The following is a 14,505-nucleotide window of genomic DNA, read 5'->3' as shown; positions in this document are numbered from 1 at the left end:
TCGGTTTTGCCGCATCTCCGCAGAGTCACATACTTCTCTTTTGTTCTAGATAGAAATTTTATGATTTATTGATCAAAGTAATTGATGCACTTTTATCGATAACAGTATTGCAGTAGCGTTTCTTGTCGTTTTTATGCACCAGCATTGTTTCTCTTATTGAATCTGTTTTGGTTACATTGCTATAGCTTATCTATCAAATTTATGGTTCACTTTGAGTTTAAATAGTTGGGCGTTTTAATCCCTCAATATAAACTCCAATGAATTATAACTGTAATAAAGAGTATAAACTCAAACAACAATCAAGATTTAAAATTTACAGTATGTGAGTGTCAATAAATTATCCTATAAACTAACCATAAATCGGTCATTTATTTCAAGAAGAGTTATTTGAAAATAAAAAAAAAATTATTTTGTAGGAGACTAATCTATTTTCAACATATCAGTCGTATATTTTTATATATTTTCCTATGCCATTTAGAAGACAAAAGATTTAATCAAAATACTATTTGGAAACTGAAAATTCTAATAAATTTCGATAACTGTGACAATAATATCGTAACGACGTTACCTCTATACCGTAATCATGAACAATTCTAACATTTATATAAAAACACTTTTTCTCTTCTTCAAATTCCCAAATTCTTTGTCCATTTTTGAGGGATTAAATCGATAAAATTATAAACACACGCAAAAATGTGATTCTGCGGGGCGCATTTCAAAGCTACTGACTTTCTTTTACCCAGTCTTGTACCTCACATTATAAAACCTTTAGCGGTGCAAGTGGTATTAGAAACGAATAATAAAAAAGTTTGTTGCAAGTCGCGGTGGGATAATAACGATCGATTTTTTAGGGAATTACCTGTACTGCTAAACGGTTTGTAAGTCGATCGATGTGAATAATCGTTGGTTGTGTTCTGTGCAACATTCCCTACGCTTAATTGTGCTCTCTCTATAGGTTGAACAAAATCGGCAAGAATCCGAATCTGGTGGCCCACCGCGAGGAGGATCTTGGAAGCGAGTCGAAGACGATAAATGCCGTGGTGAACGCGCTCGCTGAGCAAGCTGCGCATGCTAGCGCCAGTGAAGAATCGGTAAATATTTTTCAAAACTGCTACTAGCCATAATCGATAGATTTTTTGACAATTTTATATGACCATTAAGTCCATTCGCAATTTCTTAAAAAAGTACGCTAGGTATCTTAGGGTTGCGTCAACTATTATCAGTTTTATATAAAATCTATTCAATCTATCAATCAAAAAGTGACTTGTTTGCCCCATTTCGTTATAAAATATCATTTATAGAAAAAAGTTCAGACGACTGTTTTTTTTTTCTTCTAATAACTACATGAAAAATTATGAAATTCATTTGTTCCAAATTCCAGGTACACAGCATGGAGCTGAGGACTCTTCCCGCTTGTCTGTTGCCCAGACCAAAGTCTGAGAATAATTTCGCGAGTCAGGAGCTCTCCCGAGAGGGACGACGGATCTTCCACAAGAGCGACACTTTCCACAAGGATTCGTATCAATGACGACACTCGTTATACTAGCATACAGAGAGATACTAACGGCTCCATGAGCGACAGTGCCGTTGTACACTGTCGATCGGATCGTTGGCAGCCGTTTTAAGCCTAGATCCTGGACGCTACACTAGAAGCAATCTATACATAGATATACGCTATGCCAGTAGTCTTCTAGCGATCGGTTTCTAGCGCCTTCTTATATTAACCTGACGGCACGTTCTAGTCCAGGATCTATGCATAAAATCGCGCGGACCAAGAGAATACCGACGTTCTCCAGCGATGGCACGGCACAACACACAAAATAAAACCATCGTTTAGACGTAACGCTATTATTTTCCCCGTCTACAAGACGTTCAACCTCAACAGCAATAAACGAAGCAACCGACAGAAAGAAGAAGAACAGAAAACATTACTGTGGAGGGTTAGCTACGATCGTTGTCCTTCGTTGTCACGAAACGATCGCATGAGGATAGAGAAACGATCGAGAAATATTTTCGACGGAGGATCTTGTGCTCGACAAAGGAAGAAGAAGAGGATCGATAAACAGATAGACAGCTGTGCCATCGATCGGAGAACACGGAGCCGTTAATTCCTGCCGCGAGTCTTCTTCATCGACGCAGGCGTCGCAACCATAAAGCGAACAGAAACTGATGCGACGACTGGATGAAGACCTCAACGACGACGAAGAGCAGGCCTAGAAATTTATAGAGCATATGTAGAGCCCATCGTGGACTAGGTAGAAAAATCCTAAACGACAGTGTTAAACGATGCGTAAATTTCTCTGTGATTTTGCAAAAGCCGTACGTTTCGCACTTTTAGGGAAAAAATGATGAAACACAGGGGCGAGGGGGGGGGGGGGTATGAAAACAAGAAAGAGGATAACCTACACACGAACGATTAGGATTCTGTTTTTGGTTCTTTTCTAAGACAACTAACTAACATATTGAAGAGGACGGGAGAGAAACTCGTGAAACGAGGGGTATTCCAGTTATAAGTTTGTTAACGTGTTTTAACTTTAGCTTCGTATCGTTGGATAGTCCCGTACGAGTGACCGAACGAATAGTAAGATTAAGAGAAGAAGGAAGAAGCAACGTGTAATATAAGAGCTGGCAATCGAAAGGGAATTTGAACGAAGATAAAGGAAAAGGAAGATCGAAGAGGATGTCCCATTTATCGCGGCTAATCTGTCCTAATTTTTGAGATCGAAGGAACACGCCTGCGATTCAGAACTCGCTTCTATGCTATTTTATTTTCGAAATGGAAAATCTTAATAATAAATAGAAAATACGTCTCAAATCGATTCGGGGCAGTGGACAAATTGCCGATATCGAATCGCAGTCAACAGATCTATTCAATTAAAAATCGGGGTTTCGGAAGACCGTGCTGAGACGCCAACAGAAGGGAAAGGATCCAGCGCCACGGGAATCGAGATGGATGAATGTGTGAGAATTTTTCAGGGTTACAATTTTGAGGACAAACGGGGTATCGAGTGAAGAAATTTAAATCGTTCAACAAAAGAGAGAAAATTAATATTATAAAACAAATCTAAATCGAAGGCCCAAAGATCGTGTTAACTTGTTGAGTGTTCTTTGGGCTGCCACGGCTAATATAAAACAAATGTAACACAAATGTCAATGAATGAGAGATAAAATTAAGTAAGTGGAACGCGAGAGAGAGCGAAAGAGAGAGCGAGAGATAAGTATCTTTTTATTCGGGTGAAAGACACGCGATGTATTATAAGAAGCGAACAAAACAAAAGAAACAAACAAAATAGAAGAAAGAAAGGAAGGTATAAATATTATGTAATAAATTATTATTATTGTTACCGGTTATCATTGCAATGATTATTACATCCACTACCGCATAAATGAAAATAAAAAAACACTAAGCAGAATAAATGACAAAAAAATAAACTAAGAAATAAAAGATGAGAAAACAGATTACACACATATTATATATATATATACATACATATATACATATACATAAATATACATATAAAGTATGCATAGTGGTCAATACAGTGCTGCAAGATATTAACGATGTAACGTTTTAAACTGTAAAACGCGAGGAAGAATGACACACCGACAAACACCGAATATACATTTACGGACAGTCTCGGACACAATGACGATCCTTGAGAATAAAATAATGTTGCTTCTCTGATATTGATTTCACGATTCGGCAGAACATTTTCCAAACGATAAGGAAAAAACAGAATATAAAATAGAATTAAGAATTTAATACACGATCGAATTGTATTATTTTTGTAGCTGTTGGCGCGTACGTTTTTCGTTGGCGCGGTGTTATTCTTTGCGTATTTGAAAGTTTAACGCGACTGTTGAATTTGTCTGATATTAGCGTTTATCGTAGCGGAGAAGAGAACCCTCGATTCTGAGAGAATATTTTCCGGGTCAGTGGCTTCTGAACTTGGATTTTATTATCGGCACATCTCCCTTTTAATTCTTAAAATGTATAAAACACGCCAGCTCTCGATTTTAACTCTACATCGTAAATTGTGAAATGATGTTAAAATTTGTAACGTGTTACTTTTCAAAATTTTATTCAGTGGATTTCTGTCATTTGATCATTACATTAAAGAAGAAACAAAGTAAAAGTGAGATTACAGTAATAAAAGAGACGCAGGAACCACTGTACCACGTGCTAGCTCAACTGAACTGTAGAATCGCATCTGTTCGCAAATGATACTCTTCTTTAAACAATTAAACGAACGCTCTAAGAGTCTAATTTACAAAATAGCAACGTTACTTGTTATTTTGGAGTATTATATATAAATAATATGTATACACACGCTGGATCACATATTGACGTATACAATTATTACACCGACGAACACACACACACAACGGCGAATGAAAAAGAAAAAACGAAACGTGCCATTCGTTTCCTAGTTGAATGTGTACACCTTCGTGCATATGTGATTGGATATGCATACATGTACATATATACATATATAAATATATAAATATCCACGTAAGAGTGTAGGAATATTATATACATGCGTTTCATACATAATACATATACATATGTAAACATATACACCTACACACGTATGAGGAAAACAGAAGTACCTATTTTTCATGTAAGAGAGAGATAGTTTTCTGTCATTATTTTACATCCCCTCACGTCATCCTGAATAATATTATATTATATATATAAATAACGATAAAAAAAAGAATAACTAACTACGATAATGATTATTATTATTATATATAAACATTGTAATAGGGATGAAAGAGAACGGTTTGCGTACCGTGGGTCGAAAACAAAAAGCATCCCAAAAAATGGTAGAATACTCGTAGACCGCATGACCGACGTTTTTATAGAAATCAACTCTATACACACAAAAACCGGTCTAGGACTAATCTGCCAGCAAGGTTCGGGCCTAAGGTGTACGCGTAATTAATTATACAAACAAAAATGAAAGAGAGAAATTAAAGAGAGAATGAGTGTGAGAGAGTGCAAAAGAATAGAATTATTGTTACTAATTGAAAAAAAAGGCGAGCGAGAACGAAGTAGAAGATGAACGATTTATTATTATTACGATTATTATTATGATTACGATTACGATTATTATTACGGTTATTATCACGATTATAATTATTCTTGTTATTATCATTCGTAGAACGAAAACGTGGCAGAGAAGGAACGGAAGGAAAGAAGTTGTATTCTTTGCTATCCCTGCTGAAAAAAAGCAAAAAAATCGATAGATAACTATTTATCCGCTGTCTGCTAATGAAACGATCAGAGCGCGACAGAAAAGAGGAGGGAAAAAGAGAGAAATATTATTATACCGTGTAAAAAGGCATAAAATAAAATAAGATACGTTATGTGTTGTAAAAATCGCTCTATGTACAACGTGTACATACAGACAGCCGCGAAAAGAGCATAGACTTCCAGAAAAAGAAAAGACAAAGGCGAATGTTATACGAAGAAATATTAAAACGAACAGAGAAGCAGGCGAAGAAGGATAACAAAAATATAATATTAGGATTAAATATCGAGCAAATACGAACAAACACAGTGTTAAAAAAAAAAAACAAATAAATAACTCGTGCGGCTATTCGAGATGCACGTTATTTGCTAAGCGACAAGAGTGAGACACGTAATTAAGCGAATTAACAAAACAACAAAAACAAACAGAAAAAAATAAAAAAAAAAAGTAACATACAAAGAGGCAAAGTTAGTTTTTGTATCGATATCGAGAGAATAGGTTTCGCAAGGTAGCAGAGAAACGGAAGACGATCAGGGGCCCGGAAATCGGAAATGATAACATAAACTCCGCGCGTGTAACACGGCTTACATGGCGAAATCGAAGAAACGACAGATGGAGTTCGATTTAAAAGAAAAGAGGACAAAGAAAAAGAAATAAAGGAGAGTCATCGAAGAACTTTCAGTTTTCTCGTCAGATCGATGATGAATGATGAATTGCGAGATCGTCGTTCGCGGTTGAGAAACGATACGGAATAATAATACACGATGCCAGAACTGTCCTAGAGCCAGAGTATAAAAAAGTATACAACATAAAAAGACTGTAGCGCCATGAAATATGTGTATCTCGGATCTTAACATATCAGACGTCTCGTTTCGAGCGACTACGAGATCGTTCGCGGCGAGATTTTTCGCTGGACAGCTTGCTGATTATCCGCGTTTCCAAGTGAAGCACACTTTGGACGAATCTGGTGATGGGCTAAGAATCTTTTTCAAACGTGTTTGAAACTGTTAATTAACGTATGAAAGTTATAGTAACGCGAATGCGGTGATCCATTGTGCAAGGGTAATGGAAAAGTATTCAACGGAATTTTCTTATATGAGATTTTGTTTTTTCTAAAAGATTGTTTTAAATTTGATCGATGAATTATTGTAGATCTTTTTCTGTCAATATTTTATGCATTAACTTGTCAAGAATCGAGCAATGGGATGAAAACTGAAATGCGTTAACAATGTAAGTTATATATCGTTTTAATATTTTACAGAAAAAATTACAAAATCGTTTTGTCAAGTTTGTCAAGTTATAAACAATACACTGGAGCTATAGATACTAGGATAATCAGAGATACAGCAAATATTTTCCTCACTTGACAAGAAATCATAGTACTATAAATAGCTCAATCTTCTGAAATTTCATAAAGTTGTAGGATCTAAATGGAAAAAGAAATATCGACAAAAATATTAAACAAATCCTTAGAGCTGTTCTCCATAACCACAAGTTAAAAAACAGAATTCAATAATGTAAATTGAAGTATTGCAAATGAAATATTGTGTTAACATAACGTTGATCTTTAATGAATTAACATAAAACTTATAAACAAACTTTTTTTATTTTTTATTCTTGAATTGTTATTCTTAAGGAAAATGTATTCCTACGGTTTATTTAAATATTGTGAATCGGATAAAAAACGAAGTCTTGTATAAAAAGAAGCGTATTTAACGTTTTCCAATTATTTTTGCACAAAAACTTATCTTGTTACCAATATCTAACAATCCATGAAGTCTTGAAACGTAAAGATCTTTCAGATAGAAGCTTCACCAACGTATAAAAGGCATTACTATAACCTTTTACTCGCATAGGAATTACCATAGGCGTTTCTATCACTTCTAAAACTCTCAAACAATTGTCAAAGATCTTTACTCTTCAAGACTTTCTAACTCCAATCTTATACCTCAAAACGCAAGATCTAAAACGAAATCTCAATCTTCTTAAAGCATAAAATATCCAATTATTAATATAATTTTCAATTTCCTAAAATATCTATCCACTCGAAATGTTAGATCTGTGGAAGTCTAAATTTCCAAAATTTCACAGAGGTCCACGAAGACCTGATACGAAGAACGAACAACCCATCACCAGACGTTTCAAAGCTTCCTACCCTCAAGACCAGCCTACCTTCCAAATCTCGCAATTCACCTTACTATTGTTCTCGAAAAAACAAAAAGAAAAACGAAAAAAAGGAAGAAATTCCGTTTTCAACGTCATTGGCTTGCGAGTTCAACGAGCCTACCGAGAGCCATCGAATCGAGAGAGCGTAGTCGAACTGAACCGTAGCGATGACACAGTGTAGACAGACACACACACCTAGCTAAAACTAAAACACTTCCGTTTCCGGTTTCAAGGATCGAACGCAATTATTTAAGGAAAAGAAATAAACAAAAAAAATTACAAAGAAAAAAGATAAAAAAATTATAACGATCGATAATGAAACATGCGACTGTCCAATGCCAAGTAGAATGCTAAGCTTCGTTAGACAGTACACTGGCAAGCGTTTCTCGGTGATCTCTACAAGGTGACACGCAAGACTGGCTCTTTAAATCGCTGGTGTCTCGTAGATTCCGTATAGGTAGATGTTCATATTCAATGATTTTGTTTAAGTAATCACATGTTATATACACACGCGCGTAAGTGATTGAAACAACGAAGCCGAAGATATTAAAGTTCGTAATCGCAGATCAATCGACATGTCGATCGCCTTGTAGATCTCGTTAGGGATGACTCTGATAGATTAGCCACTGTGTCTTATCATGTTCCTCTTTTTCTCGATCTTTTCACTTGTTTAGAAAGTTTATACCCTTTTATGGTGTAATAAAACGATGAATATTGAAGAAACGACCTAATCCTTTCATACGGAATATTAAATAATAGTAAGGATTTATAGTACACAGAAATTTGTTAGAAGAAAGAAGATAAATAGGTTGAATGCAGCAATTTTCGAAGTGGAATTTATACAATTGAATTTGGATCAAGAAATATAATATACTTAAATTTGTTTGAAAAAAGGGAAGAAGTATAGATTAAATAATTTTCAAAACAGAATTTATACAATCGAATTTTAATTACATTCGTCATATAGTAATGGTTGTTAAATATAATAACTTAATTTCAGTTTATAGCAGTAATGAAAGTTTAATAATTAATGTCGTGAAAAATATTCACATATTTTTATAAACGAAACGACAAAATCTACCAGTGTCCAAAGTTCCAATTAAATCGCTCGATGCTTCTGCACTTTCCTTGATAATACCATTTATAACAGGATTGTATGCATAAGAAAGATGAAGCAATTTTATTGTGTGTAAGAAAACTAGTTTCTATCGAAGGCTTAGGTTCAGTGGTTTTAATTGTACTATGTCCAACCCGAAGATTATACTAATTAGAAAAAATTAACAGTTCCGTAATTCCAGTTAAAAATAGATATTTCTTGCTTCTTCATTTTATGCATCGTGTGTTGTAATAACTGTCGGTGGTGACAGAAAAAAGTACAGCAATCCAATACTCTTTGTAAAAATTATCTCGAGACTTGTGGTTTTCTTAATCTCGAAGCAATTAAAGATTAAAAAATGATCCCTTTTCCACATTCTGAATTACAGTAGAATTCTAATACTGCAGTTTTCGAAACATTTAATTATCAAATATGCCGGATCGTTGACTTATGTCTAGATAATGTGAGAAATATGATAAAAATAATTTGAAAAGAGAAAATAAGAAAGTTTCAATTCTTTAGAATAATCTTTATCTTTCTTAAAATATGCTAATGGATTAGTTCCGACAAAAAATAACATAAATTAGTCTAGGCTTAATAGTAATTAATTTAATACACTTACGTCTATATAATACGATGAAAGCGAAAAAAAATGATGTCTAAAACAGCTATAAAAAAATTTGCAATACAGATAATGGAAAATGTCAATCTTTCTGCAGTAATCTTTGTTCTATCTTTTTGAGAAATATGTTAATATATTAGTAAGATTTTTCCTGCGAAGATAAGGCCAAAACCCAACAATAAAAATCTTAACAGCGATCAATTAAAAAAATCTTGAATAATTTTAACACCCTTGCTCGATCGAATGTTAAACTATCGTGAGCGTCAAGCCAACATTAAAATTCCACTATATTTATATTTATCATATCAGATGCAAAAACATCTAATTTTAGCCATGTACATACATATAATAAAATTCTAATATTTGCTTATCCCCTCTCCAATTATTTATTTACGACTAATACGTATCAAGTCAGGAAATTTGTCCAATCTTCGTATTACACCATGAAAAGGTCTAATTCATAGAAATTCCGATAGGAATTGATTTGAACGTAGTGATCATCGTTAAATCGATCCAGCGGTGTGCCACCGTGTAGAAATCATTTTAGTCGCTCGAGAAACCTGCGTATAGTAGCGCCTTGTAAAGAAACAAACAAACGGATATATAAACAGTAAAAAAAGAATAAAAAAGAACACGAGAGAAAGAATGGATGCGCGACGAGCGACTGAAAACGAGCGAAAGAGGATCGTGCATGTGAGCGGAATTGAGAAAATGCGAGAGCGAGAGAGAAACAAATATAAAACATTACCCTAGCGTCAATTTTCTACGAAAAGAGTTTTCTACAAAATTCACACCATAAGCGTGCATCTGGTCGCATCGCGCTTATCGTATGAATCTATGTATGTATGCTACACGCAAGCGCTGGTACGAATCTCTTGACGTTTTTCTAATTAGAACATCGTTCGCTAAGTTTGTTACACAAAGAAAAAGAAAAATAAATAAATAACGTTTTCGCGGAATGATCGATCATGAACATCGATATCGGTTTGTTCGATGTAAAAACCGACGAGAACGTGAAATTAAGAGAGAGAGAAGGAGATAGAGAGAGAGAGAAGAGTTGAGAGAAAGCGAGCGAAAGAGCGAGAGAGAGAGAGAGAGAGAGAGAAAGAGTGCAGCCCCATAAAAAAAAAGCAAGCATAGTAGCGGATATAAAAATTAAGAGCTCATATAGGTGCTTGTTCGAGACGCACTAAATAATTGTAAAAGCGAATAATATGGAATCAGATAAAAAAAAAAGAAAAAAAATGAAGATGAAGCAATTACGAACTATCGTTCAATTATTGAGTTCCGTATCGGTGTTTAACTTTTCGCACTCGACCATCTCCATTCGTATCCTTCATCCTCTGAATTTTCACTTTACAAACGAACCGAAATCTATAAGTAGCGATTAATAATTACTTCTCTATGTACGAACGTTCGAAATCCAGTTTCCACTAATAGAAAATATGAAACTACCTAATATATGAATATTTGAATCGAGTGCGCAAAGAATTAAAAATCGATCGAGATATTCCTATCGCTCCGGGAAGGATATAGAATTCTAATCGTTTGAAAATGAGAAGTAGAGTGATTATTATAAAAACGTGTTCGAGCAAAAGCGACGTTTGCGGTTAATAAGAGTTAACATGTATATTTTCGTTCCATTGTAATTCCGTCGTCCGATGAAGCCCAATGGTGTAGTATCGTTGTAGATAAATTAATGCCAAAAATGAATGTTTGCGACTTGATCTGGATTATATGTTCTAGACCTGTCGATTTCAGTTCCGTCAAGCCTCGTTTAGATTAGACAAATGAACTATATTCGAGTAATTTATGATCCCTTTACAACTGAGAAATATCCTTTTATCGCGTTGACTGCCACAGTAATTACAAATATCTGGTTTCTTGTGGTCGGAACTGCCTTATTTTTCAATAGGATAGCGACAAGCTATAGAATTATATGTTTAAGCGTTAATGAATGAATTTTTTCCCTAAAAAACATATTTTTTCACTGTTCTTTGCTGAGAAGCACCATATGATTCACACGGCCCATATAGCTGGAATTTTTCACGGCGAGCAACGTGTTATGTTCCTATATTTGTTTTATTTGAATTTAAATACTCTTTCAAGTTTCTACGTTTGTTCTCAGTAGCTAACGATAATACACTTCGCTCTTATTTGGTTACGTTCAAGTAGTTATTTTACTAATATTTATTACTTTAATTGACTTGAAATATCCCTTTAGGTTTTTTCGTAAACCTAAGATTAAAGAGGATCTCTTAATCGTCTCTTGATTTGAAACAAATAACAGTGATTAAGATGTTGGTTCCTCAAACTAAGTCGATTTTAGTATGTCATTTTAGGTATCTAGTTGAAGTCAGGTTGCTTGAACTCGAACAATTTCTAATTAAGTAACTTGACTTATAATCGTGACAAACATGTGTCCAGTTATTTGAGTTCAAGTAGTCTGATTAATCTGAACGAGACTTTAGAAACAAGTTGCCTGATCGGTATTTACTGTATATAATAACTCTCTAGTCGCAAGATATAAATTTTCTTTGGTTTTGCAACCTTAGAAATAGTGAGAAAAAAGATATTAAGCAAATGTCTGGAATTCTCTTTTAAAACCACGACGTTAACAATGAACAAATTTTAATAACAGGAATACTCTGATAAAGAATCGCAAGTGAAATGTAACGTGTTGATAAGGTAACGTTGGTCCTGATAATAAGTGAACTTTAAACGAAATCATAGCTGGTGAGAAAAATCGATGGACTTTTACTCTAGGAAATATTTATAAAGTTCCATTGCAAATAAACCAGTTAATCCAACCTTTAGCGAGTTATTGCAAAACGATCGAAAAGTAATAACTGGAGAGTTCTCAGAGAGAAACCTCAGTTCGATTCTCAAAATTTCGTTCGAACCGCTACACCATTGTTCGCAAAAGTGATCCAACCACCTCCCCATGGAACGAATATAATTGTGTTTTGCGATTACGATGAAACAAAAAAAAAAAGAATAAAAGATATACGTGTATTCACGTACATGTAAGTGTATATGCGCGCGTGCGTACGACAAAGATGAATTTCGTTTAAGCCAGCTCGTGGCTCGAGCAAGTAAAAATATGTTTAAAACTGACGAAACGAAGAAGGGGTTTAAGGGAAATAGACAGGGTTAGGGTTTTGATCGAAATAATCTTACCATCCGCAATTTGATGTCTACACATACACACGTACACTGATGAAAGTTTTCGTGTTCGTTATAGCGGTGTAAACAAATGGAAAGAGGCAGGAAAGGATAGAAAAACGTGAAAAGGTGGACGATTTTCGTCACGACCACATCAATCATAATTAGAAAACGTTTGGTCGAGAAATAAGATGAATTAAGAAATAATACTAATAATACGTATGAAGAGACTCTATCGCGAAGGAATAGGTACATCGTACTTCTTGCGACATATACACGTATACTTCTTCTTGTTTCCGGTTCTCTAGCCTGCGATTAAATATATTTTATTAAAGAATAAATAAGAGATAAAAACGTTGCAGATAATCGAATAACGAGCATAAAGTGTAATGATGCATGCAAAATAGAGAGTAAAAAGAAAACAATTAGTGGCCACGGATTATAAGGCGCAATTGAATTTAAAACGCGAAACGAGTTAAACTACCACAGCAGCAAAAGAACAAGAACAACTATTAAAACTAAAGAAACAAGCAAAATAAAAAAGGAAAAAAAATGAAGAATATGAAGCAGATTAGTTCTTTTTCTAACGAGCGAATCGTTTTTTAAGTGACACGTAGCTGGCTAATTAGTGGTTACATAACTGGCCAATATACTTTTATAAACTGTACGGAAAATGGAAAAAAACAGAAACTATTAAGTATTCACGCGCGTTTAGACATCAGCACTTTTAAAATATACTTGCCATAACGAATGCCTTAGCAAACAAACAAAAAATTATAAAAAATAAAATATAAAACGTTAACTGTACATTGAGGTACGACGACGAGGAATGAATATATAAGTATAATAAGTATACATACGATGATCATATACATACATAAATACATACAAACAAACATAAAAGGATAAATACAAGGAATAAATTAAATAAACGAGACAGAAGAGCCAATGCACACATCATTAGAGGAAAAGGAACTAAGATGAATATACGTACACACATATACAATATATATCTTTACTTTCGAAACCCTGTATTTGTATAAAATGTATTCGCGAACGTTGCTCCTTGTATATTTTATACATTTTACAGTTATCGTTTTAAAAGAAAAAAAATAAGCAGAGCAAAATGATTATAACGATTTAAATTAACAAAGTAAATGCAGAAAAATACATATACTTGCATACATACATACACGGGAAAAAGGAAACAGTGTACATGAAACCTCTCAGAAGCGCACTAATATAAAAGAAAAAAAAGTATAAGAGATGATTGATGCAAAGTGAGAATATATTATTAAATGTATTTAGATTAAGATTGAATTATTAGGAAGGACGAGAGAAAAAAGAAATAACAGAAGAAAATTAAAATACGATCATTAATCGTGTACATAAACATCGTTGGCAATATTCGACTTCGCCCGTCCATTTAGTTTCTAGACCACACGTCTCTACGAATTGTTCCTTTCGAGCCAGCATCGAATAGGTCAGAAACGATTGAAGATAATTTGCGCCTGTAATTCTTGTTAATCTATCGTTAAACACGTTGACATAATTTAGTCGAAGTGTTTTTCTTCTCGAACAGAGAATAATTATAATATTTTAAAATATATCATTGTTTATGTTTACGATATAGTTCCAAGTACTCCAAGTTTTCATTCATTTTCTTCTTCATCGTTCATCCTCATCCGTTATTATCATCATCATTATCGTTTATCATTTTCATCTTTGTCTTTCTGCATTTTCTTTAACAACCTCCATTTCAATTTCACCGCCATATCTCTTTGAAATGATCGAATTTTGTACGTGTGGCGTTAAGCACGCGCGCGCGCGCACGTGGTTATAGCGATACAATAACATTCAATCAAAATGAATTTACGAATAAAATCTGACGACACCGTACAGAATATGTAATGCTAAATGGTAACCATTGTCTTATGGTTTAGTCTATTGTTTGCTTGTTTGTTTTATTACTTTAGAATCTTTTTTATCATCCTTCTGTTAGTTATTAATTTCTTTCTTATCCTTAATTTCATCGTTGCAATGTAATCGCTTCATTGCAATTTATAAATAAATTTATTACCTGTTTCTTATGTTTTTACCTATTTCTAACTCATCTGTTTTCATTTCTTTTTTGATTCGAGAAAGAGGAAAGTATGTGAAATATATTTAGTAATTTACGTTAGCTTTAAATTTATATTAAA

The 14,505-nt window shown here is 34.0% G+C and overlaps 1 protein-coding gene across 6 annotated transcripts in view; it reads left to right on the top strand.

The window, feature by feature from the left end:
• Ih (hyperpolarization activated cyclic nucleotide gated potassium channel Ih) overlaps positions 1-14,390 on the top strand; it is a 216,410-nt gene extending 202,020 nt beyond the window's left edge. For all 6 annotated transcript variants that reach the window (XM_076623894.1, XM_076623893.1, XM_076623892.1 and 3 more), the window contains 2 exons: positions 956-1,091; positions 1,382-14,390. In XM_076623894.1, the coding sequence (XP_076480009.1) occupies positions 956-1,091; positions 1,382-1,528 (283 nt within the window). In that variant the 3' untranslated portion in view covers positions 1,529-14,390. The remainder of the gene's footprint in view (positions 1-955; positions 1,092-1,381) is intronic.
• Positions 14,391-14,505: the final 115 nt, after the last annotated feature.

The sequence above is a fragment of the Bombus vancouverensis genome, chromosome 13 (genome assembly GCF_051014615.1).
Source record: "Bombus vancouverensis nearcticus chromosome 13, iyBomVanc1_principal, whole genome shotgun sequence".
In the NCBI taxonomy this organism is placed as follows: Eukaryota; Metazoa; Arthropoda; class Insecta; order Hymenoptera; family Apidae; genus Bombus; species Bombus vancouverensis.
This window is presented reverse-complemented; position numbering and strand designations above follow the sequence as displayed.